The following is a 24,122-nucleotide window of genomic DNA, read 5'->3' as shown; positions in this document are numbered from 1 at the left end:
TCTTCGAGATCTTAATATATGCCCTATTCAATTTTTTTCCCGCTGGCCCCGCAATTTACTTGCGCTTTGCTCTTATCTTTCGGGAAGGGTACTTACTATTTTCGAGTATCGTACTCAGATACGTTTACTTTGTGAAGGATCTTCCCTAACGTCCAGTAGTAGTTTACATCATTATTACATGGAATCTAGTGCGTGCGAACAAAATAATCATTTAAAACAATCAACCTGTAACACCTCATACCTCCCTTTAATTCAAAGTGAACCTAAATTCAAGCATTGAAACGCTATCTCGTGACTGAAAACGTCAAAACCGCACATTCCAAAATTATGGACAAAACTCAGCGGCAACTAAGTTTTAGATTATTGTTACATGCCGCTATGGCCGTCTTATCTCATCACATTATTTTACAGCCGCTGTCAGGCGGATCATCCTTGGCTCCTGTATCTCGAATTAGCTTCATACAATACACTAATCTGTCTCGGTGTAGCATTACCCTTAGGCTTAGCACTCAATGCGCATCGAGCCGCCTCGGTGAAGCACTCATTAACTCCTCTATTCTTCTTCGCTGAACATTCCAAATATCGTAGAGCACCGATCTTCTGTGCAACTTGCAGACCCTCATCATAGCTGATGTACGACCGTCGCCCATCTCCGAACCCATTGCCATTTGCATCGTCGCCGACTGTACTTCGTAGATCACATTTCAAAGCCACCAAGACTAACTTAACACCTTCGCAATGATCGGCAATTTCGCCGACCCATCTGCTCTGTACATTTTCTAATGAGTCTCGGGAGTCGATCTAGACCAAATTAGCGTATGTGGTATAAAAAATTAGGAATGCTTTCCCAACGCAACAGGGACATACACTGAAGCATAGCATGATTGTATGAGTGTCGTTATATGATAGGGATCGCAACCGGTCAAATTCCTCCTGACCTATATGTTGACAAATTTTTCGTTAGCAGTCGCTAGTCTAAATATGCAGCAGCCTACATACCAGCGGTATCCCACAGCGACAACTGGACCGCCGTGCCGTCAACAAATATGTCGTGAACGTAATTTTCGAAGACGGTGGGCTCGTAGACTTGTGGGAAGTATCCTCGAGTGAAGACGTTCAATAATGAAGTCTTGCCACAGGCACCGTCGCCTAGAATGACAATCTTACGTGATACTATACGCACCGTTAGCAACACAACTCAATTCACGTATATAGGGATACCCTTAGATCCAGAGTTCTAAGGACAAAGTGCACGTATTGTCGTTGGGCAATGGGCAAGCACTTACTTGGCCTTTTGGCACTTCCACAGAGAGGCATGGCTACTACCACTAACAGGTCTCGAAAAATGAAATATAAATTATCAACCCCTGCCGAACAAACCTGAGATTTTCTTCGGACAACGAATTCGTTTCTATCTCTAGCGCAAAGGTTTCCGCGGACAAGTATATTTACTGCGGGTTGATGAACGGCGAAACACACGGTGCAAACACACTCAAGACTAGCCCGGGGTGGTATTATTGTTTAGTCGCCTCCCTCGTGTTGCAACGTAGTCTGCGGGATAAATATGAACTGTGCCTCGCGCTCTCTGTGGCTTGGTCCACATAATTGTGCTAACCTGCCATAGTGCACAAGCCACATTCAACCACTCGCCATTGTTGCCAGGCTAGCAAAACACAAACTAAATTATTCATAGATCTCAGCTGCGCATCCCAATCTTACCTACTGAGTGTTAAAATACTTAGAAACAACTATTCTTACACTGACCACCCGAACGACTGAGTGGACCAAATTTCTTGCAGAGAATAGGTAAGTATCACATCCCATGGTCAATGTGAGCAACTTGTGATCTTACTCACTGTTGAATCACACTTCGTGACTCTTATTACGGGTAACCTTTCGATCCCAAAAATTTACAGTCGAACACGTTATTCGCATTACATTGTATCATTCACTACGGAGTGATTAATATCTGAATATCAGAAAAATGCCCGAAGAAACCAAGCCTGAAGAGCCACCGCTTGCTACTCCGCCTCCCACTCCTGCGCCAGCTCCGGCTGAAGAAGTCATTTTGGGGTAAGTAAATCTTTCGATCCTACAATGCGCTGGACGTGGGCTGATTTGTTCGCTTTTTAAGTGAGGATGGTCAGCCTCTGTCCAAAAAGGCCTTGAAGAAGCTTGAGGCTCAGCGTGAGAAGGACCGCAAAAAGGCTGAGAAGGCTGCCAAACTTGCTGCTGAGCAAGCCGCTAAGGAAGCTAATGAGGTTGTAAGTACGATTGGTTCGTTTTCGTGTGATCCACGATATCCTGTAGAGTAACCAATGACCTTTTTAACGTGAAAATTCTGCAGGACTACTCAGTTGGCAAATACGGAAAGTTGCCGTTAATCCAGAGCACTTCGAAGAGCGGAGTTAAGAGAATTCAGATCCAGGATGTAGACAAGACATGGGAAGGAAAGGAAGTTGTCTTCCGTGCTAGAATTCACACTTCAAGATTACAGGGTGAGCACGTTGTTGCGCAGCGAAAATTTTGAAACAGGCTCTCACATCTGTAGGGAACAAGATGTGCTTCTTTGCCTTCCGCCAGCAGAATGCTCTTATCCAAGGTATTCTCGTCGCCAACAAGGATTCCGTCTCCAAGCAGTTCATTAAATGGGCCGGATCTATTTCTCTTGAAAGCATTGTGTTAGTCCACGGAAAGGTTGCGGCTGCTCCTGATTTGATTCGATCTGCGACTGTTCAGGATGCCGAAATCCAAGTCACTCAGCTTTTTACTATTGCCGAGACACCTAACCAACTTCCCATTCTCATTGAGGATGCTTCCCGGAGTGAAGCTGAGGCTGAAGCTGCCGGTCTACCGGTTGTCAATCTTGACACTCGATTGAACTCTCGAGTCATTGATTTGCGGACCGTGACCAACCAGGCCATCTTCAAAATCTCGTCTGGTGTTTGCACTCTGTTCCGAGAGTACTTGCTGAACCAGAACTTCATTGAGGTTCACTCGCCTAAGATTATGGCAGCCGCGTCTGAGGGAGGCGCAAACGTTTTCAAAATTAAATACTTCAACGGCGATGCCTATTTGGCTCAGTCCCCACAATTTCACAAACAGATGCTTATCGCTAGCGACTTCGAACGTGTCTTCGAAATTGCTCCCGTGTTCCGTGCTGAAGATAGTAACACTCACAGACACATGACTGAATTTATTGGCCTTGATTTGGAGATGGCATTCGAGGAGCACTATGACGAGGTGATTGATACCCTTGTCGGCCTCTTTCATTACATTTTCACAGGCTTGCGAGAGCGGTATTCTCGTGAGATTGACTTGGTCCGACGTCAGTATCCTGTCGAGGAATTTAAGTTTCCCAAGGATGGAAAAATGGTGCGGATTCCATTCAAAGAAGGTATTGCCATGCTGAGAGAGGCTGGTCGCGACTTGCCTGAGCTCGAGGATTTAAAGTAAGTTAGCTTACGATGTTGTTGGTTGCGTATGGTGATCATTCGTTAACACTTTAATAGTACCGAGAATGAGCGCTTATTGGGTCAGCTTGTCCGTGACAAGTATGACACCGATTTCTACATTCTTGACAAGTTCCCTCTCGCTGTCAGACCGTTTTATACTATGCCTGACCCAGAGGATCCCAAATACTCCAACTCATATGGTATGTTTGAAACTTAGCCTCCTGTAAATCGAAGCGATATTAATAAACTTAGATTTCTTCATGAGAGGCGAGGAGATTCTCTCTGGTGCTCAGCGAGTCCATGATGCAGAGCTACTGAAGACGAGAATGAAAGAGTGCGGAGTCGATCCCGACGGCCCTGGCTTGAAGGATTACATTGACGGGTTCTCGTACGGTGCTCCTCCGCACGCTGGTGGGGGGATCGGCTTAGAGCGTGTCGTCATGTTTTTCTTAGACTTAAAAAACATTAGACGTGCGAGTTTGTTCCCGCGCGACCCCAGAAGATTGCGACCATAGACGGATTAGGCTCGCTGCGGTTGACCAGCGAGTGTAGGCTATGCATGTATTTGAATGGAAAGTTAACGAGTATTCTAACATCGTGATAATGAACATTGCTTGACTCAAGTACAAGACTGACGCGTTGGCTAACGCGGCTCTTCCCGCACCAGGTAGGACAAGGGTGAGATTATTAGGGACAAGGTGCAGCAAGCTACTCGGGTTTTCGCTGCGCAACAGCACGAGACTCATTCTAATTGCCCCTAAAGGGGACTAGCTCTCATTATGAGCAGAGCTTATGCGTAGTTGTAAAACCTTAATTCGCTTGTTTCTGGTTACTGAGCTTAACGACGGCCCCTGTTCTGGAAATTGTAAACTCTATTTCATATTAGCGTGCGTTCCTCATGCATGTCCGGCTTGTGTACCCTCCAGGCTTCAGGCACTGGGGCTGTTTGTGCTTGTGAACGTTTCGTGTAGACTCCCCTACCATTTTTACGAAGCCCCAACTTCCTCTCAGTCCTGTGCAGGCTTTTCTTATAACCATTCTCGTGAATTTTGCACGTTTCAATTCGACATTGTCTTCGGATTTGTTTTGTGTGCGTCACTGATTCGAATCGGTTCAGCTTTGATATCCAAAAACTGGGTGTTTTCTTTTCGTCGCGTCTGGAACGCGTCGCGAGAGCTTATTGATCGAATTTTTCAACGCGTCAATGGCTTTCCTACACCTTCGGAAGCGCGGCAATAATGGACGAAACAAGACAGATTTGTCTCCGACGAATTCGTCCGGAACGAATTTGTTATTGACGGGAAGTAACGGCGACAAAAAAGACGCGGGTAATTTGACGCCCAAGTTATCGCAAGACGCCCGCGGGTTTTTGCACCATGACCAGTCGAACAGCCCCAGGAATAGTGGAGGCACTACGCCCCCGATTAACGGTGGCAAGCACGGACTTCAACAGGGACAGCAAGTAGTTCAGCAAAGTCGTTCTGCGCAAACTAAGTTGCAACACTATCCTTGGTCACAGCGGCAACTAATAGGGCCTTCATATCCGTTTCCAAGATATGGCCATTCCAGCAGTAACGCGGCTTCAAAAACCGGAGAGATATATGTGTTTGGTGGACTGAAGGGTTCTACGCCAAAGAATGATTTGTGGGTTATTGAACTTGGTAAGTGACGCGTTTATAATTGGTCTTTTTGTATAGTAGAGCTGGCATAATAACCGGCGTAGATACATACACCGTCCGTCAATTACAAGTCGCGGATCTCGTCAGTGGAAGATACGGTCATGCATCTGAGCTTGTTGGAAATGCATTTATCGTGTTCGGAGGCGACACGCGGTACCCCGGCACCAAGGAAAAAATCGATGATAATCTATACTTCTTAAATACTTGTATGTCAGTCCAGCTAGAGATCTACTCATGTGAAATTTCGGTTAACTTATTTAAGCTACGCATCAATGGTCAAAACCTATCGTTACGGGGCCACGGCCTCCTGCTCGGTACGGACACACCATGAATATTATTGGATCAAAACTTTACGTGTTTGGTGGCCGGTTCGACGATAATTTCTTCAACGATCTTTACTCTTTCGACTTGAATACAGGTGGGGCATGGCCATTTCCATGGGGTGGTGCAATTAACTAACTGGTAGTAGTTCAAGGGGCCACTACAGAATCGAGATGGGAACTCATTAAACCAGCCTCAGACGTTGTTCCTCCTACGCGAACTAATCATTCTGCCGCAATTTTTAATGGCAGGCTGTATATGTAAGCGTCTCAGTGGCTGAAGTTTGGAACGTGCATTCTGATCATGTAATAGCTTCGGTGGCACGAATTCTTCAGAATGTTATAACGACACATGGTGTTTTGACCCAATTGAAGTTACATGGAAGCAACTTAGTTGTGTGGGCTACTTTCCGAAGCCATGTGAATGTCACAAAGCTGCTATTGTTGGCAATATTATGTACATCTTTGGTGGCCGATCGGCGGACGGTACCAATTTACGCAACTTAGCATCTCTCAAACTTACGACCAATCGCTGGTATACATTTCAAAATATGGGGCCTGCGCCTTCCGCGAGGTATGGACATACTATGTCAGCATTTGGGTCGAAAATCTTTACTTTAGGGGGCCAATCCGCACCTGGTAGCCCGGAGGATCACTCAATGGCTTTTGTTCTCGACACTGCGAGAATACGATATCCAGCAGAAGAGACGGTCGAAAAAGGGGCAACGGAAATTGATAGGCCAAATGCGAAGCCTGCTACTATGCCTCGCGAGAATGGCAAACGGACACCCAATGCTCCTCATCATGAGAAAATGGGCACGAATGGTGGCCCACGAAAGGCATTCTCGCGCGAAGTCGAGCGTCCACATGGCCAATCTCACCGTGGCTCACCGCAACAGAAACTGACTGCAAACTCACTTCAATTTCCTCACCCTCCAATGAGATCTCCTCATGGCACTGATTATGGGCGGCACCAGGACCATTATGATCGCATGCGTATAGCACGCGATGATTACGACCTGCATATGCGCGGACGTATGAATCCGCCAGTTCACGCAGCTAGGCCGCAGCAATCGTTACCTGATCTTCGACACTCCAGGCAGCCACCAGCTGCTTTACAGCGGCGCCCACTTTCGCCCCTTCGTGATATTGATGGAAATGAGATTCCTACAAGAAGCCCACAGCCTACCTCTATCTTATCGACGCCTAATCCAGCGTCGCCTAAGGAAAATTTTGCTTACTTCCCTGCCCAGAATATCACTGAGTCAAAATCTATGACCCCATCGCCAGTGCAACAACAGAAAGAAGTTGTAGTAGTTAGCCCGAAGGAGACCGAACCAGCAATCCACAAGTCAGGGTTATCAGAACCTCCCAATATGGACAATGGGATCCCAGAAATGGAAAGACTGCGTCGTGCGAACAAGTGGTTCGAGACTGAATTGCTCCTGGCTCGTCAAGCGGGGTACAAACTTTCTTCGCCATCTCAATTCGCTCACTTTGAACTCGAGCAGGCGACGCTGTCGAGAAATGATTCGCGGGATATGATATTTATTCAAGCGATGCTTTCGATGAAGGCAGAGATTGAGCAGGTTCGGAAGAACGTATATATTCAGACGTCGGAGGCGTCGTTGAAAATTGCGGATGTTGAGAAACAGAGAGATTATACGTTGAAAGAGCTAGGTGATTTGAAGGAAGGTCATCTGGAGCCATCGCAATTGCTCGAGCCAAGTTTGACTGATGCAACGGATTTGCAAAGGGCAAAGCTGGTCGATAGTGGACTTGTAGATGCATTGCAGGCGGAGCTGACGAACGCTCAGTCTGAGATCGAAGCAATGAAGAATGAGACATCACAATTGAAGGAACAGGTTGCGGAGGGAGAGGCTGATAAAGTTCAATTGGTGGCTGCGCGCTTGGAGTTGCAGTCTACCCAGTCTGACCTGAAGTCTGTACGTGCAGAGCTTGACGATGTGCACCAGAAATTGGGGATTCTTGGATCATCCAATGCTGAGACTGATACATTAAGAGTGCAGCTAACCGCTGAGAAGGAAGCAGCCGAGCTTGTCCAAAGCCAGATGGCAAAGCTTCAAACGCAGCTTGACGAAGTGCATAACCAGAATGCCGAATTGACGGTTAGTTTGGCAGCAGCAGATGCGGAGATCATTGGCCTCCGGCAACAATTAGAAGAATATGAAAACCACGACGAAATATACGCCGAAGTCGAGGAGGTCAAGTTAGCAATCGCGGAAAGTGCTCGACGAGTAGAGTCTTTGGAGAAACAGGCTGACATTGCCCGCGCTGGAAAAGCATCTGCGGAACAGAAGCTCAAGGAGGCTAAGACGACGATCGCAGACTTACGGATAAAATTGGAATCGGCGGAGTTGCAAATCGAAGAGCTCACTACTCAGAATGAGGAATTAGGCAAGGAGGTTGCAGCATCCCAATCTGCGGTCATGGCGCGTTTTGATAAGTTTTTGGGTAAGCCTTCATTGAAAACCAAATTAGGAGAAAGCGATACAGAAGTTACGATGGCTTGACGAATGCCAGCATTAATTTTTTGCCGGAATTGTGTTTGGAGTGTCATGGTGTGCTTTTGTTTATGTTCTGATAGCGAATTGGTCGTGAATTGGTCTTGGTCGAATTTATTGTTTATTAGTATGTAAGTCTAAATATTTGTATTACGCAACAATTCATATTCTATGTAATATCTAACTTCCAAGCCATAATATATACAATGTCATGAACTCTATATGTCCCCGCGGCCTATGTTATCAAAATCGCTTTCCCATCCGTCCTCATCACCTGTAGTTGCTTTTGCGTCGCTAGCTTTCATGGTAGTCAATATCCATCCCGTAACCGTATTCAACGAGTTCTTTGAACTAGGAACAAAGTGCCCTCCTGGATGGGTATATATGGCGCGCATGTCCTTCTCACATGCATCAATCAACGTCTTGCTTCGTTGCTCAGATACCACCGTATCAAGTGACCCCAATATGTGCAATGTCGGCGTAGAAATCAGCGGATTGTAAATATAGTTATGTTGAGGCAACGGGGACCGGAACCCGGAATATAGGACAGCAAACTTGAAAGGCGGATGGTCAGGCGCGATCTTCGTGATCTGTGAACACAACATGCCAGCCAGTGCCGCGCCCTGGGAAAACCCAACTGTCCCATCAAAAGGTCCCTACACCAATTAGCGCTAACGCGGGAAACTGGCATTCAAGAACCGTTACCTCTTCCTTGATATACTCTGCCAAATACGCCCACGTCTTATCTAGTCCGACATACTCTCGCTTCTCCTCGTCCTTAACCCACCACCCACAGCTTTCATCATCTATACCCTGGCCTTCTAGTTGCGCGCGTTCCTCTGGATCAGCGCTATCAGGAAGTGCAAGCTTTATAGGAGCAGTCGGATAACTAGCTGTAAACCCAAGTTTCTGTAGTGCTTTTCTCAATGCGGCTGACTTCTTAGAAAACAAACTACCGGACTGTATCGAGACGAGAGAGTGTGGTCAGCCAGCCGAACTGCTTTCCATATGCCGAGTATAAAATGTCATACCTGTGTGTACCCGTGTAAGAATAGTATTTTGCCCATTTCTGAAGAAGTGGTATATGTCGTCTATAGGACTGTGAGAGCGATTTGCCACCTCTATCTGAATAGTAACGATTAGTTCGACTTGTGGACCTCGGAAGGTCCCGGCGGCTTTCACTGAATTCGTGGGGAGTCCCTCCCAACGAAAAAAAAAAATCCGACCGGCAGCGGCTTGAAGATTACAAAACAAAATGGTTAGCGTAATTTGAGTACGAAAGTTACACTTCAGTCATGCAAGCTTTTATGTATGTAGTGACCTAGCTAGCTTCTCCTTACTGTATCAATATACACAATTGCGCTACACACATAGAAAACAATTGCCATAGTCATTCGAGGAGGGAAGGCACAAGAATGCAAATTCTAGCGACAGCAATACACCGAGCTGCTCGAGAGCCGAGGACAGTTTTTAGCATGTCATTGAAAGTCGGCTTTCTTGTACTGGGGTATAGGAGAGTTCGAAGGCTGAGTAATCTAAATTTTTGAGATTATTAGGTGCTGCTCCATGAAGTTGTCTTCAAGAATTCTTTATATACGAAATTAGACTTTAACTTATGGCGCATTCGTTCTAGAGGTAGAGGCCAATATTCAGAGGAGTCCGATGGATGCAACTCGCAAAACAACAGCGATTATACAATGTTCTGGACGCGGAACAAATGTTACGAGCTCTGTCGCGTACGATGGCTTCGAGCGCATTATTGACAAGCAGGCATTCCGAAACCCGCCGCATTCGGATCGAGCTCTCAAAGCGATATATACAAGGTATCCAGGATGAGAATACAGTTGTCATTCTAACACCCTGTCCCTACAAGCGTTTAGGTAGTGTGCGGCAATGGACACCTACAATTGAATATGGAGTTTCTAGACAGTGCCATCGATTCTGTCCTTCATCCCCCCTCAGATCAAACAACACATAAATGGCGATCTAGCTTATGGCGTGTGTTACTGCTACATTGGGTGATGCACCTTATCTGTCGAAGAACTTGCCTTCAACACATCCATGAGCAGTTTGTAATAATGAGCCGAATGGCAATTTTGAGCAATATTCAATAATTCGCGTTCCTGGACCATAAGAAAAATCTCGAAAGCGGCTCCGTTATTCGTGCCGAGGAACTATACTAGTGGGAACGAAGAAAACTTTATTCTGATTCTAGAACAGAACAGAGCACGAAAGTAGAAGAACAGCTCAAAATAAATCAGACACCACCACGCAGCTCCTCCCGACGAGCACATTCCCTTAATAATCTCACAAAAACAACCCGCTGAAACTGACTTTCGATGTACGCACGCGATCGCAGATATCACTGTGCAATGAAGTCTGAAAATCTCCTTCCAGCCATGAAAACCATGGCTGACATTAGCCTCCTCAAGTACATTTGGGCCATTGAACGGAATAATATAATCTGGGATGCCAAGAGCTTCCCACGCATTATTCGAGTAAAAGTCACTTACGCGAAAGCCAATCGTAGATGGAAGATTTTCACAAGGCCTCAGATGCCGAATCAGTGGCTAAAAATAACACCTATTTGAGCAAGACTGCCTATCCACAATCATGATCTTGTTACTCACGTCTCTGACATGACTGTCAATTCGCCAAAATTCAATGAATGCTTCTCTCAAGCCCCCGACCCATATGTGGCTTTGTATCTAATCTGGCCGTAATATAAGGCGTCCGGGATCTACGGCTGCATCCACATATTCCTTCATCCTTCTTCTTCGACTGCGAGATCTTGCAAATTCTCATATCGCTCAGTGGGATTTCGAAACCGTGGAGATTCCTTAAGACATATCAATACGCAAGCATTAACATGATCGCCTTGGATCCACATGTCCTGTCCCAACAGAGCGCGGCGTAATTCTCACCAAATCCGACCTCAAATACGACGGTATCAGTATCTCTGACACCACGTCCACTATATACAAATAAGCCATCTGCATCTTTCACGCCATGCGCATAGTTGCCATCAGACATCTTTATAGTGGTAGATCCAACTTCTATAATTTCGCCGCTCGCTTCCGGCCTGTGACTAATGAGATATGCCTCAATGCCGGTCATGGTCTGGTGTCTGAGCTCAAAAGGGGCAACTTCATGGAGAGACCTTGGGATAGTCACCACAGTCACTGTCTCAGCGTGACTATTGTACGACAAGCCCGGATATTACTGCCCAAATATAAATGCACATCGCAGGTTATTACCTCCGATCCTCTGAAATGTTTGCGTCAGCCTTTATCTTGGACCAAGTCTCTTCCACCTTCAAATACTCAGGATAAGAGAGATGAATATCAAATCTCTGTTCTGGTGAATTGCCCTTTAAAAGGCTCAGCACCTTGTCAAAGCTCGAATAAGCGGCCTCATCCAGCATCGACGCAGTAACTGATATGGAACTTGACACATCGGTTGTAGAACTAGCGGTACTCCGCGTAGTGTTCTTATAGCTCCTCTTGAGGTGCTCAACCGTCCGGTCGCTGAAGGTGGTAAGACTGTTGCACGTGAAGTCCGCCTCGTGCGCGACAGGTATCGCCGATCCGCCGTTCAGAGCTCTCTTTGTTGTAGCTGACATGGCGCACCCTGCTGGCTCTTCGTCACTTTGGCGTGTTTTCTGAGGGCCCGACTGATGACGACAGTGAGAAGAGAGGTTCAGTTCATGCCTTCGTCCACATCTGGCGCGAACAATTCAAACTCATTCCTATTAAAAAAAGCATGCAAAAACAACATGATAAACTGCAAATAGTAATTATAACTACGTCCACCATGATGGTTATTGTTTTAAATAAGGTTTGTGTAGTGGCTATCGCTGACAACGTAGAGACTTTTGATCATCAACAAAACCTTCTCTTTTGCTCTTGCGAAAAAATTCTGGATGGACCAGTACAAGCGTACGATTTAAAGATTCCTAACGATTGCTACATCTCTGATTAGACACTCTATCCTTGTCAAAACCGATTTAATCCGCATTCATATACATGGTTGTATCTATATAATAACAAAAGTATGCTATGCATATACCCCTGAGTCGCAAAACGGGACATCAGGATCCGATCGCATCCAAAATACATCCACAATTTACAGTGGAAGTTCGAAAGAGACATTGACGTCGATCTCTCGAGCGAGCGAGACAACCTTGGAAAGCTGGCACACCTTCTGGGCGGCCTCGTCGAGGTCAGTGAAGGAGAAGATCTTCAAGCCGGAGTTGCTGATAAGACGCTGAGCTTCCTCGACATTTGTACCCTGGAGGCGAGCGACAATTGGCACGGTGATGTTCATCTCCTGGGTTGTGGCGATCAAACCTTTGGCAATGTTGTCGCAACGTACGATACCACCGAAAATGTTGACAAAAATAGCAGTAACCTTCGGCTCACGCAGCAAGATACCGAACGCCTGGCGGATAGCCTCCGCAGTGGCACCACCACCACAGTCAAGGAAATTGGCTGGTTCACCGCCGTACAGCTTGATGATGTCCATAGTGGCCATTGCGAGTCCAGCACCGTTCACTAGACATCCTATGTTACCATCGAGCTTGATAAAATTGAGACCGTACTTGGCGGCCTCAATCTCATCAGCATCCTCCTGAGTGGTATCTCTCCAGCTCCAGACGTCTGGCTGTCTGAACGAGGCGTTGTCGTCAAATCCAAGCTTAGCATCCATGGCAAGAACGCGGCGGTCAACAGTCTCGGAGAGGGGGTTAATCTCAACCTGGGTGGCATCCTTCTCCTGGAATACCTTGTAGAGCTTCTTAACGGTGTCAGCTGCCTCCTGCGTGGCAGCATTAGAGAAGCCGAGTGCCTGAGCAACCTTCAAGGCAATCTCGTCAGTGACGCCAGTGTGGATGTCCACAGGAGTCGAGAAGATGGCATCCGGCGTCTCCTTCGCGACAGTCTCAATATCCATACCACCCTGACTGGAAGCGACAATGACAGGGCCACGAGTGGTACGGTCGAGGAGGATAGCAAGGTACGCCTCGCGACGAACAAATTCGCGCTCGACGACGTAGACGGCCGTACAGAGCTTACCAGCAGCACCGGTCTGCTTGGTGATGAGTTTATGGCCAAGCATCTGCTCAGCATAGATCTTGGCCTCGACTGGTGATGTAATCAATTTAACACCGCCCTTGAGACCGTTGTCGAAAGTGCCCTTGCCACGGCCACCAGCAAGAACTTGTGCCTTGATGACCATGTCGTCCTTTCCTACACAATTGTAAATATAATTTTACGAACAATTGAATATTTTGAGATGTATTAACATACCAAGCTTCTGGGCAACCTTCTCAGCTTCCTCGGGAGTGGTCGCAGCATCGCCATCAGGGATTGGAACGCCATACTAATTCATTGCGTCAATAACCCATGCCTTCAAATACAACGAAAATGGCATCAATTTCTAACATACTTCTTTGAGAATGGCGGCAGACCGGTACTCGTGCAGAGACAAGAATCGTTTTTGCTAACACAGTTAGACTCACTCTTTTAACCTCATGTATTTTGTCGGCCCGGCAATAACATAGAACGCAACATCGATAATTGTATAACTAATTATCAATATAACCATCGATTGTGTCATTTACATGATGATTATGAGCACTGGGACGAGTGGTTATAGCTTTCCGGTGGTATACGTGCACCCGAAGATACTTCCGACACTCATCCGACGATAACAACAACACCACCAGTTGGACAACACAAGCCGATAATTCACTTTCCATAAGAGTAACATCCAGCGTATCAGTGCCGTTCTTATGAATGACTCGAAATATATGGAATCAAGGTAGGAAAGCGATTGTTACGAAATTGCCGACACAAACTCACATGAAGCGACACGAAGGGTTGTACACACCTGTCTAAGCGCGCCAGCGCGCGAGACCGTCCGGGACGCAGTTGCGAGGTTTCCGGCAAGCGAAGCAGCACCTTTGAGAAGCATTGATTAGGACTGAATAGATGAAGATGGTTGGTGGGGGAGGGAAAAGGAGAGATGAGAAGAAGATTGGAGAGAGTGACGAGCCGAGCGATTTCTAGCTGCCTGACAGTTAGGTTTTTGGCGCGCTTGGTGCCGCAGCTGGTCATTTCGGCGGCGGGTGTTTGACCAACACTTTGGACCCAGCAAGCTCATCGCAAACTTTGGATATAGACCGAACCCTGAGCGAGTCACTATCCTTCTCATCCTATGCTACTGCGCGCTGCTGTCTCGACCAGTCCAGCCAACACAAGTTCACTACGAGATTTCAACCTTTTCAACCAACGGGATCGTTACATGGCCTCTGAGACCGCGCTACTCGCCTCCCGATTTGCCGTCTCTATAGCTCAGGCCCGCGCTCTCGTCGCTTCCTGGCTCGGACCTGACCAAACCGACACAGAAGATTCGAAAAACCATGGTTCTCGCACTGCTGCTGGCTCTGATCGGGGTCTTCACGGTTACACGCATCAAGCGGATACACGACAAGAGCAAGGGGGTAAACGAGAAAATTCAGGAGAAATCAGACAGGAGACGGCGAAACAAAACGGTGAACAGGCGGAAGTACCAGGAAATGACGATGTAGTATTGTCCAGTGAAAATGAAACTTCAGCCAATGATGAGGACGAGGAATTTTCAAAGAAATATACTATAATAGTTGGAAGGTTAGTGCTTTTAGTCTCTGCTTCGATTAATAAATCGGTTTTGCTGATTTAATGGAGTGGTGGAATAGGGACGCCAGCGCCCTCCAACACAGCAGAATCATCCATCGGAACATCTGTGAGCGCATTCAGACAACGAAAGACAATTGAATTCATGCAAAAACAGATCCATAAGCGACGAGCGGAAGATGCACGTGCACAAGTCAATTCCAAATCCCCAAATTCAGAGGACGTAGAGGATGGTGACGATCAGGAAAGCAGAACCACGGCCGTATACGTCCCTGCAGCCAAGCATGGCTCTAAATTGCCAGCGCGTAATGAACCTGCACCATCGCAGACACATTTTGCTGCGGAAGGCAGCTATGACACGTCGATACTCCCATCTAGTCTTGCAAAAAAACGGAAAACGCTTTCAGTTCTAGATGATTTGATTCAGCGTAAACAAGAGCAGCAACAAAAGAAAAAGAAGAAAAAGAAGAAAAAGAAATCTGTTGAAGCAGACTCGGAAGGTTAGTTTCCTTGGGCCGATATCGATGGTTTTATATATCTGTACATTATTGTCCGCATACGATTTGTAACAAGACTTGGCATACAATGGAGGGAGTCAGGATAATCGTATATGATTGTCTGTATATTGGCCTCTAGAACTACGCAAGGTAACAATAGATATATCAATGTTACCACTGTGGTGCACTATCTAATTGGATAAAGTCTCCCAATAAGTTGACAGGTCCGGGTAAACGTAAATACCCCTGGTTCACATTTGCAGGCAAATTGTGAGTTGTGACCTCTAAATTTTTTCCCTTCAGACGAACGTATCTGCTATCACTCATCGAGCACAACTGGGAATACATTACGACAGTCTCAGAGTATTCCAATTCTAATCGATTTTATGAGAGACAATACATAAACATGCCAAAGTCGTCTGTTAAATCAGCCACTAAAGCGACACAAGTTCGCCACGACCCGTTACTGGTCGATTATGAAAATGCGGCTCTAGGAGATGGAAAGTTGAGGAGTCCTTCTCGCGGCAAACGGAGGCGAGAGGATGACGACATTCTCGAGGACGATGAGGACGAGAAATTCGTTGATGCGGCGTTGTCGCGGAAGATTTTGCAGATTGCCAGGGATCAGCAGCAGGAAATTAATGATGAGAATAGTCCTGAGGTGACGGACAAGCCGCGCCATGACGAGGAAGATGACGAGGATGATGGATTTGAAGATTACGAGGATGTCGACGATGAGGAAGAATATGCGGAATTCGAAGAATTTCAGAGAGAGGAAATACGGGGCCTTGAGCTGGAAGACGAAGATAGTGCTTTGTTTGAGAAGTTTTTGCCCACTGTTGTTGGTCGTCCAGGGAACGGCAAACAGCTTACTCTGGCAGACAAGATTATGGAGCGATTAGAACAGCACGAGATGGACATGAAGCGACAGGGCAAGGGAAAGCCAGAAGAAGCGGAGTTTCCACCAAAGGTGGTTGAAGTTTACGGCAAGTGAGTGCAGACGAATTGTGAAAGAAATTTACGTGATACTGACTCATAACACAGAGTGGGTTTGCTTCTTTCACGGTATCGATCAGGAAAGCTACCTAAGGCGTTCAAAATTATTCCGGCGCTGAAGAACTGGGAAGATGTTCTTTTCTTGACTCAGCCTGATTCGTGGTCGCCAAACGCATGCTACGAAGCTACCAAATTATTTGTCAGTAGCTTGAGGTCCAAGCAGTCGCAGAGGTATGTGATGTCTAAGTGGAGTGTTCCCCAAATGCTAAGGCCACCTTAGATTTTTGTCAGATATATTGTTGGATCGGGTACGCGACGATATTCGTGAGAACAAGACGCTCAACTATCACTTATACCGATCTCTGAAGAAGTCACTTTACAAACCCGCGGCCTTCTTCAAAGGATTTTTATTTCCACTCTGTGAGGTAGGTCATATTGGATTCAGTGTGAGGCGCTAATGGCTGATATGTACCTAGTCTGGAACGTGCACGTTGAAAGAAGCTATTATTGTTGGCTCTGTGCTCTCGAAAGTGTCAATCCCAGCGTTACATTCATCTGCGGCTCTGCTCCGGCTAGCAGAGATGGAAACGTACTCGGGTGCGAATTCTCTTTTCATGCGAGTTCTGATAGATAAGAAGTATGCTTTGCCCTACAAGGTCGTCGACGGCGTTGCCTTTCACTTTCTCCGATTTCGTAGCTCTTCTATTGAGATAGGCGAGAAGAACCAGTCATTACCGGTGCTATGGCATCAGGCGTTTTTGACATTTGCGCAGAGATATAAGAATGATATCACGGAGGAGCAGCGGGAGGCGCTCTTAGAGGTAGTTAAGGTGCGGACCCATCCCAAGATCAGTCCTGAGATCCGACGTGAGCTCCGAGAAGGCGTTGCCCGAGATATGTTGGTTGAGTAGATTATTCATTAGATACTTGCGTATGCATGATTAGTTATATAGGGTTTTGTTGTTGATGTGGATTGTACTTGTATGGGTTGGTTCATGTAACGGACAGTTAAAATTTAAGTAACTCGAATAACCAGTTGACCGAGAGTTCGAGGAAGGACTCGGTAAAGTTTAGTAAGCTAGTGTACGCGCTTTTCTGCATGCTTAATTCCGAGGACATAAATCTCTGCGATTCTTGCAAGTGAGCCTACTCTGTCAACTCTAGTCTATCTTACGCGAGCAATCTAGGATGGGCACACAGCACGACGAGGACGCAAGTGCGCGTTCAGCGCCGTTTTGAGTGAGCATTATGGGCTACACCGTTCAAGGCAGCTCAGTGTAGATAATTTCGGCACGACTACGGTCGACAGAAAGTGAACGATGATGAAGGGGGCGAACGTCGCGGACAGAGGCGGATGTTCGAATACTTTAATCGGCTAGTCTGATTGTGGTATACAAATTTAACTCATGCTACACCTTCGCTTTCCCAAGCCCTCTCACAAAACGCACCTCCATCCGAAGCTCTGTCAATTTGACCTCCGCATTGTCGAGCATCCACTCATTGCCAGCCTGTTCACTGCCACATGCCGGTCCCTTTCCCTCTGCACACACTATGTCCATGAATGGCGCCAATGCTACAGTTCCCCCGTCCTCGCTCGCCCCAGACCGACCCAGGTCAGCTCCACGCACCGTATCCGCTGGTGACCATCCATCTCCGACAACTGCAGCTGTGACCCACTTTGACCCCGGTCGCCCTGATTCCAATGGTCCTGCGCCCACCACTGCCGCACCTCCCGCTGGCATGTCTTCCACTGCGAGCACGACTACTACGGCCCCGTCCGGCATCTCTGCGCCTGCTCAACTGAAAGTCAACCAGTCTGCATTTATCCACAAGCTCTACAAGTGCGTCGCTTGTTCGTGTTCGTACCAGTGGCATAAGGGCCTACTGCCCATCCCATGCCATCACCGGACCCGATCTGTTATTTTTGCTTGTCACGCAAGCCCGACTGCTAACATGATCTAGTATGCTGGAGGATACTTCAATTCAACATCTCATTTCGTGGACAGCAACCAATGACAGCTTCGTAGTGACACCTAACGAGGAGTTTTCAAAGGTTTTAAGGTACATCTGCACTTGCCACAACGTACCAATAAAAAGACGACAAGCTAATACAGACCTAGCCAATACTTCAAACATACCAATGTCTCGTCTTTTGTCCGGCAACTGAATATGTACGGCTTTCACAAAGGTTTGAAATTTTCAACCTCGACAACATTAATTACTTCTGCTGACGTTGGCATAGTGAACGACGTTTTTCACGCGGGATCCACGACAGATTCTGGACAGTGGGAATTTAAACACGGAGAGGGCAATTTTAAGCGCGGTGATGTCGAATCATTACGCGGAATCAGGCGCCGAGCATCAAGGCAATCTGTTGTCCAACGCGACTCGATCTCATCTTCCAAAAGCGGCTCAGTCTCTATGCCGGTGACCCCAATCTCGCCAAGCGGAACTGCACTACCAAATAATTCCTCGCCCGGTTTCCTTGGTGACAGCGCGGCAAGTCATGCTGCCGCACTGGCCGCTGCAAATGCAACTGCCGCCATTGCCGCTTCTCATCGAGGAAGTATACGTGGCGAATCTACAGACGCTATGCGGCTAGCAACTTTGGAAAATACAATGTGGCAGCTGCAAGATTCGCAACTACGACTACAGGCTAGATCAGATATGGTGTTGGAGTCCGTCCGGACGTGTCAAGATGTATGTAGTTGTGGGGTGTTTTGTCTGGGATTTGCGCCTGATGATTATTGTTAGTGGCTGAGAAGCTTGATCTCTATCGTCGCACGTCTACCATTTGGAAGTGATCTACCATCAGTCGAAACAGAACGTATGTTTATTTGTGAAATTATTTGGGTCGTGCCGACCTCAACAGCTAACTTCGGCGTAGTGCGACGACTCCATGATGACGTGAGCAGGCGTGGCCAGGTACTAGTCGATGAGTCTTTGGCGCCATATTCACATCATCTGAAAGTCGAATCATCTGCCGCCGGTGATCTTTCGCCTCATCAACGACCTGATGACCGTGTTAACGGTGGGCGAAAATCGGTATTTCGACCTCAATACCCGCCACCACTCGAAGGAATCGCAACTGGTCCGGGTCTCTTGAATCAACTGAGTGTTACGTCTGTTCCTCAGTCTCATCAAGTATCAATTACGTCTCAGTACGGACCTACTTTACCACTTAATCCTCCGCTGTTGCGCAGTCGGCCAGGATCGTATCCTTCACCATCTCACGTTCACCGCCAACAACCGACACTACGACGGCATACTTCCGGCGACAGCGGACCGGATCCCAGTGGGCGGAGTTGGAGCGATGTGTCATCTTCAACGGACAGTAGTGGAGATGCCGGCTCAATTCATGGTCCGCGACGGTCACTCCCCGGTGCGATGTACAGCAACGAACACTCCGTATTCAGCGGCGAGAGATCGGCATATCCTTCTCAGACACTAGGAGCACATTCACAAGTTTTGTCGCCGTTGTCGCCATCTCCAGCTTCGCTTTCGCCATTACATCAGCCTCTCCAGGGAATTGCGAGTATGAGGCGCGAGAGTATTAATCCTGCAGTCCAATTTTCGAGCGTGAATGAACATTACAGATTACATCCGGTTTCACCAAGGATGTCGCCAACATCGGCGCCAAGCACGGGCTCCGCGCATGGCCATCCACCACCAACCGGTTTATCACAGCCGCTACCGCCTGTGCCGCCATCTCAAGTGCAGCCGCAAATATATACACAACAGCACCAGCAGTCAGCACAACAGCAACAAACGCCAACGTCAGCGCCGTCCGTTACTTCATCCGTCCCAGGTCCAAATAATTCTTCGACATCCAGACAATCGGTGGCCGTGGGCGTGCACTCTCTGCTAAATCCGCTGGAGAAAGAGGACTGTGCGGACGAAAGCCCGCCACTTTCACCGTTGTCGACTACTCGCAAGCGACGGAAGGGAACGTAATTTACTACCGAGATTGGCATGATGGAATTGTACATTAACATATGATCTAGCAAGGGCTGTACGTCTAGTGAGTGATTTCAAAATTACGTTTTAGAGTTGAATTTATTTATTTTGATTAATTAATGACTCTGTTGATATGAGAGCTTGTTACATACAGTCATATTGGTGATAATTTATTTGAAGGTAGAACTACTTTCTTTTGAGGCGTTTTGGAATTTGTAACTTTACTATCTCTCTGCTTTTGGTTACTCCTGTTTGTAGGTCCTTTACAGTTAAAAAGATAGAGCTACGAATTATGTCGTGTCAGCTTGGAATAATGAAACAAATTTGGCGAGGTATTAGGAGACTGTACAGTGCTATTTTTACCCACATAATCATGTGTTGTCCTATTCTCCATTGCATCTATAAGATGGAATTGGAGTGAAGCTACATGCTTCCATATATAAATCAATCCAGTTAAATGATGATCGTGAACACTCGGACCGCCGCTGAGCTAGATAGCACATGACTCGTTCGTTGCATATTCGTTGAGTCGGGCTGGAAGCAGGTGATGTGAAGAGCCACTCACGAAACCGGCCTATGTCGGCGGCGCTCGGCGTGCTCCGAATCAGCGCATTATATCATAGTACATACAGTTCTGCTTCAGCGCTGAACCAAAGCCCTAACCCATATTCTTCGGAGTCACTGTTGACAAATTACCCGGATGGAGGCAAATGCTCGAGTTCTGAGCTCCCTGAATTCATAAAGTCTAGACAACTGTCGATACTTAGCATCGAAGTATAATTTGCACAGCTCTGTGGGTTCGACTACTTTTCTGGATTCGAAAATTTTGGCTATAAATTTATATAGAGCGTTTAACAAGGACTTTGAGGCGAATTGCGGCGGATAATTCACGCGTGTAATTAGACGCGTTAGTTCCGGTTATTATACAACTATCCACAGAATTCACGATTAGTCCGATATGATTTACATGACGATTCATACCACTCACTTACGGAGATGCTTGCCAACTGTGTTTAAAAGCGGATTTCTGGCAGCGACAAAAGTTGCCAGTCGGAGGTTATTGACTACCGAGACTGATGTTGCGCCGAATTTCGCATTTGCGTTTGAGTATGTCTTAATGAGGGGATGGTATAGTTTGTGGTGAGGTTTATACTAATTGGCTTTAGTATTGACGGTGTTTTGGTCCGTGGCGCGAAGCCTTTGGCAGAGGGCAAAAAGGCGCTGAAGCTGCTCCAGGAACACAAAGTTCCTTGGTATGAAGTTGTACATGTTCATATTCATCACTACATGTTTCTTACGGATTATTAGGGTGTTACTGACAAACGGCGGTGGCAAATCAGAAGTCGACCGCGTGGCCGACTTGTCCGAAAAGCTCGACATTGAGATCTCCACCAAACAATTTATTCAATCCCACACTCCCTTCCGGCGCCTCGTGGACAATTACAGCAAAGTTCTGGTCGTCGGCGGCGATGTCGACACATGCCGCCATGTAGCCGAAGATTACGGATTCAAGCACTGCACAATGTCGCTCGACGTCATCGCCGCCCAGAGAAGTATATGGCCGTTCCACAGGTTCTCACCAGATGAACTCAGGCATGCGCGATCACTGTCCGAGGATCCGTTTGATGCAATACTGGTGTTTAATGACTCGAGGGATTGGGGATGCGATACGCAGGTCATTGTTGATTTGTTAACATCTGAAGGTGGAAAATTGGGTACCAAGAATAGCAAATTGGAGCAGACTTTACCGATATATTTCTCGAATAACGATTTATTGTGGGCGAATGAGTATCATCTTCCGCGATTCGGACAGGGTGCATTTAGGACTTGTATTGAGAAGGTGTTTAAGGACTATACTGGACGGGATTTGCAGGCGTACGTACAGCTGAACGACAATTTATTTCCCGCTCATGATGCTAATGAGGTTTCTAGGACGATTATCGGCAAACCCTATCTCTTCACATATGAGTATGCGCATGGCGTGCTTAATGAATGGCGACAAGAGACGTTTGGGTATGATGGAAAGCTGAAGCGGGTGTACATGGTCGGTGATAATCCGGCGTCGGATATTACTGGCGGAAATGGATATGGTTGGTACTCAATTTTGGTCCGTACTGGTGTCTTTAAGGATGGCGACAAGTTAGATGCCGCTGCCAAGCCCAAGATCGTTGTAGACAATGTTTTAGAGGCGGTCATGCATGCTATTCAGAACGAGATAAAACTGAAGTAGTTGTGCCTAAAGATTTGCATAGAGTAGATAGACTGTTACATATGTTTTATGCATAGATCATAACCATTACTTATCGATTATATTGTGTACATTACTAGATTATATACATAATCAATAATGGACCACCAAAACAAGTTCATCGAAATTAACGAGGGATTAAACGAACACACTGATGCACATATCAAAACAATAACTTACAATAAGCCAGCAAGTGAACAAAGTTACCAAGACCATACCATGAATATCCGATCTCCTATTACCCGCGCCCAATACAAATCATTAAATACACATCACGCAATCCACAATCCTCCACCTTCCCGCTCACTCAAAACTTCAATTAATTCGCTAACCTCTTCATCATCTTTCGTCCATCCCAGCTTAATGCTGGCCCTGACAATTCGTAGCTTTGGTAATCGACCCTCAAGCACTGCAAGCGCAATATCGTCAGCCTGGATTTTTCGCGATTGTCCAAGCATGCCGCTACAGTCCAAATCCAACATTTCCAACGGATGAGGGTTGGACACGTTTTCTGCTGAGAGCAAGCGATGAGTGATATAATCCGTCGACACAACCAATTTCCGCAATGATGGGCAAAATTTCAATGTCGCATCCAGTGAATTATAGCTCAGTGCGGGTAAAGGGAATAATACTCTTAGCGACGTGAGCGACGGGCCCAGCCGATGGCACAATGATCTCACGGAGTCAGTTTTCACGAAAGGACAATGCGCCATCGACAGCGTCTTTATCGTGTGAGGGAACCTAGTTTGCGATAAAAAGTCGTCTGAGATGCCTCCGGCGAGGCCCAGTTGCGAGAGATTCGGTGGCCACAGGTCGTCCTCGAAATCCACACAAAAGACCGACGAACGGGGGAAATGCAAAACTGTCAGTTTCTGCAGATTCCGGATTGCAAGAAAAAGCTCTCGGAGATCGACTGTTTCTGACACGAGGCTCAGATCGAGAACTCGGAGACGGCCGCATTGTCGGACACTGACGAGCGGTGCATAACCGAAACTTGTTTGAGGAGCGTAAAATTCTTCTAGGTGTTTTGAGCACCGCCGTAAAAGCCGAGATGTGTATGAGTTCTTGCCGGACTGGATTATGAAGCGAAGGTCAAGGATGTGTACGTAGCTCCCGAGTATGTCGCTACTAGAAACAGTGTTGACGAATGAGAAGTAGTTTTTGGGATAGAGTCGCGGCCGACGGTAGACATATGGGAGAGCGGCGTGATACCACGCCCGCGAGATGTAAAGGAGGCTAGCAGGAAAGGGCTCAGGCACAAATGATAAAATAAACTCAATGATCTCTGTGGGCAGATACCGATACGATGATGAATATGGCAGCCGAACCCCATCATTTGGAGTGTCTGGTAGCGCAGTGCCTATTGAAGATATGGTTACTGAGCTTGGCAGTGGCGACGATGGCGATGACGAGGAAGTTGATGCAGAATCGGAGGTGAAGGAAGATGAGGAAGTTGAAGAGAAGGAAGTCAGCGATGACTGGGAGTCGGACGTCATATCTGCCGGTGCAGACGGCGTCCCCCGAGCGGTTGCTTCACCATACTTCTTCGTTGGAGCGCGTCCCTTACGGGCTTGGCGCTTAGTCGGACCGGTCCGAATATTGGCGACGACAAAAGATATGGACGCTATAGAGCGTGTAGAGAGACTTCGCGAGTATGAGCTGAGGCGGGGTAGAGAGAGACAATGAGGGGGAAACAGTATGGAAGTTCGACCCCGACAAATTTGACGTAGTCTGTAGGAGCCGCGGACTTGGCGCGATGGTGAAACCAGCA

At 47.0% G+C, this 24,122-nt stretch overlaps 11 protein-coding genes across 11 annotated transcripts; 6 read left to right on the top strand and 5 right to left on the bottom strand.

The window, feature by feature from the left end:
* Window positions 1-20: 20 nt before the first annotated feature.
* On the bottom strand, window positions 21-1,770 carry V1508DRAFT_436717 (small GTPase superfamily). The gene is made up of 5 exons (XM_066942123.1): window positions 1,287-1,770; window positions 1,000-1,173; window positions 868-938; window positions 495-801; window positions 21-439 (listed from the first exon to the last, which is right to left on the bottom strand). The coding sequence occupies exons 1-5, from the start codon at window positions 1,315-1,317 to the stop codon at window positions 396-398; spliced, it is 627 nt and encodes a 208-aa protein (XP_066798889.1). The 5' UTR covers window positions 1,318-1,770; the 3' UTR covers window positions 21-395.
* On the top strand, window positions 1,615-4,193 carry V1508DRAFT_408947 (aspartyl-tRNA synthetase). Its single transcript, XM_066939085.1, has 6 exons — window positions 1,615-2,073; window positions 2,135-2,264; window positions 2,348-2,498; window positions 2,552-3,452; window positions 3,513-3,655; window positions 3,708-4,193. The coding sequence occupies exons 1-6, from the start codon at window positions 1,985-1,987 to the stop codon at window positions 3,968-3,970; spliced, it is 1,677 nt and encodes a 558-aa protein (XP_066798888.1). The 5' UTR covers window positions 1,615-1,984; the 3' UTR covers window positions 3,971-4,193.
* A 258-nt stretch (window positions 4,194-4,451) lies between these two features.
* Window positions 4,452-8,196, top strand: V1508DRAFT_408945 (uncharacterized protein). Its single transcript, XM_066939084.1, has 5 exons — window positions 4,452-5,116; window positions 5,179-5,340; window positions 5,397-5,552; window positions 5,604-5,715; window positions 5,768-8,196. Exons 1-5 carry the CDS (start codon window positions 4,660-4,662, stop codon window positions 7,986-7,988), a joined length of 3,108 nt encoding a protein of 1,035 aa, XP_066798887.1. The 5' UTR covers window positions 4,452-4,659; the 3' UTR covers window positions 7,989-8,196.
* Window position 8,197: 1 nt separating this feature from the next.
* Window positions 8,198-9,046, bottom strand: V1508DRAFT_429910 (serine hydrolase FSH; the record flags this gene model as incomplete). The annotated part of the gene is made up of 3 exons (XM_066941901.1): window positions 8,198-8,635; window positions 8,685-8,939; window positions 9,011-9,046. 3 exons carry the CDS (start codon window positions 9,044-9,046, stop codon window positions 8,198-8,200), a joined length of 729 nt encoding a protein of 242 aa, XP_066798886.1.
* Window positions 9,047-10,236: 1,190 nt separating this feature from the next.
* V1508DRAFT_401791 (uncharacterized protein) lies at window positions 10,237-11,601 on the bottom strand (the record flags this gene model as incomplete). Its single annotated transcript, XM_066938441.1, has 7 exons — window positions 10,237-10,308; window positions 10,415-10,529; window positions 10,670-10,719; window positions 10,762-10,872; window positions 10,914-11,175; window positions 11,237-11,455; window positions 11,531-11,601. The coding sequence occupies 7 exons, from the start codon at window positions 11,599-11,601 to the stop codon at window positions 10,237-10,239; spliced, it is 900 nt and encodes a 299-aa protein (XP_066798885.1).
* A 213-nt stretch (window positions 11,602-11,814) lies between these two features.
* On the bottom strand, window positions 11,815-14,014 carry V1508DRAFT_408935 (succinate--CoA ligase). The gene is made up of 4 exons (XM_066939083.1): window positions 13,869-14,014; window positions 13,425-13,478; window positions 13,286-13,358; window positions 11,815-13,225 (listed from the first exon to the last, which is right to left on the bottom strand). Exons 1-4 carry the CDS (start codon window positions 13,950-13,952, stop codon window positions 12,105-12,107), a joined length of 1,332 nt encoding a protein of 443 aa, XP_066798884.1. The 5' UTR covers window positions 13,953-14,014; the 3' UTR covers window positions 11,815-12,104.
* Window positions 14,015-14,210: 196 nt separating this feature from the next.
* On the top strand, window positions 14,211-15,362 carry V1508DRAFT_453308 (uncharacterized protein). Its single transcript, XM_066942539.1, has 2 exons — window positions 14,211-14,647; window positions 14,705-15,362. Exons 1-2 carry the CDS (start codon window positions 14,283-14,285, stop codon window positions 15,156-15,158), a joined length of 819 nt encoding a protein of 272 aa, XP_066798883.1. The 5' UTR covers window positions 14,211-14,282; the 3' UTR covers window positions 15,159-15,362.
* Window positions 15,363-15,454: 92 nt separating this feature from the next.
* V1508DRAFT_363918 (Bystin-domain-containing protein) lies at window positions 15,455-17,475 on the top strand. Its single transcript, XM_066937287.1, has 4 exons — window positions 15,455-16,140; window positions 16,195-16,377; window positions 16,427-16,571; window positions 16,623-17,475. The coding sequence occupies exons 1-4, from the start codon at window positions 15,557-15,559 to the stop codon at window positions 17,055-17,057; spliced, it is 1,347 nt and encodes a 448-aa protein (XP_066798882.1). The 5' UTR covers window positions 15,455-15,556; the 3' UTR covers window positions 17,058-17,475.
* A 634-nt stretch (window positions 17,476-18,109) lies between these two features.
* Window positions 18,110-20,100, top strand: V1508DRAFT_401786 (HSF-type DNA-binding-domain-containing protein; the record flags this gene model as incomplete). The annotated part of the gene is made up of 5 exons (XM_066938440.1): window positions 18,110-18,207; window positions 18,267-18,334; window positions 18,389-18,846; window positions 18,901-18,973; window positions 19,034-20,100. 5 exons carry the CDS (start codon window positions 18,110-18,112, stop codon window positions 20,098-20,100), a joined length of 1,764 nt encoding a protein of 587 aa, XP_066798881.1.
* Window positions 20,101-20,972: 872 nt separating this feature from the next.
* On the top strand, window positions 20,973-22,478 carry V1508DRAFT_103580 (HAD-like domain-containing protein). Its single transcript, XM_066935834.1, has 4 exons — window positions 20,973-21,210; window positions 21,270-21,356; window positions 21,412-21,978; window positions 22,036-22,478. Exons 1-4 carry the CDS (start codon window positions 21,062-21,064, stop codon window positions 22,331-22,333), a joined length of 1,101 nt encoding a protein of 366 aa, XP_066798880.1. The 5' UTR covers window positions 20,973-21,061; the 3' UTR covers window positions 22,334-22,478.
* On the bottom strand, window positions 22,356-24,113 carry V1508DRAFT_408923 (uncharacterized protein). Its single transcript, XM_066939082.1, has one exon. It carries the CDS (start codon window positions 23,845-23,847, stop codon window positions 22,624-22,626), a length of 1,224 nt encoding a protein of 407 aa, XP_066798879.1. The 5' UTR covers window positions 23,848-24,113; the 3' UTR covers window positions 22,356-22,623.
* Between the last annotated feature and the right edge of the window lie 9 nt (window positions 24,114-24,122).

Source organism: Lipomyces doorenjongii (genome assembly GCF_038497915.1).
Source record: "Lipomyces doorenjongii strain NRRL Y-27504 unplaced genomic scaffold V1508scaffold_2, whole genome shotgun sequence".
Taxonomy (NCBI): domain Eukaryota; kingdom Fungi; phylum Ascomycota; class Lipomycetes; order Lipomycetales; family Lipomycetaceae; genus Lipomyces; species Lipomyces doorenjongii.
Note: the sequence above shows the minus strand (reverse complement) of the source record. Positions and strands in the feature narration are given on the sequence as shown.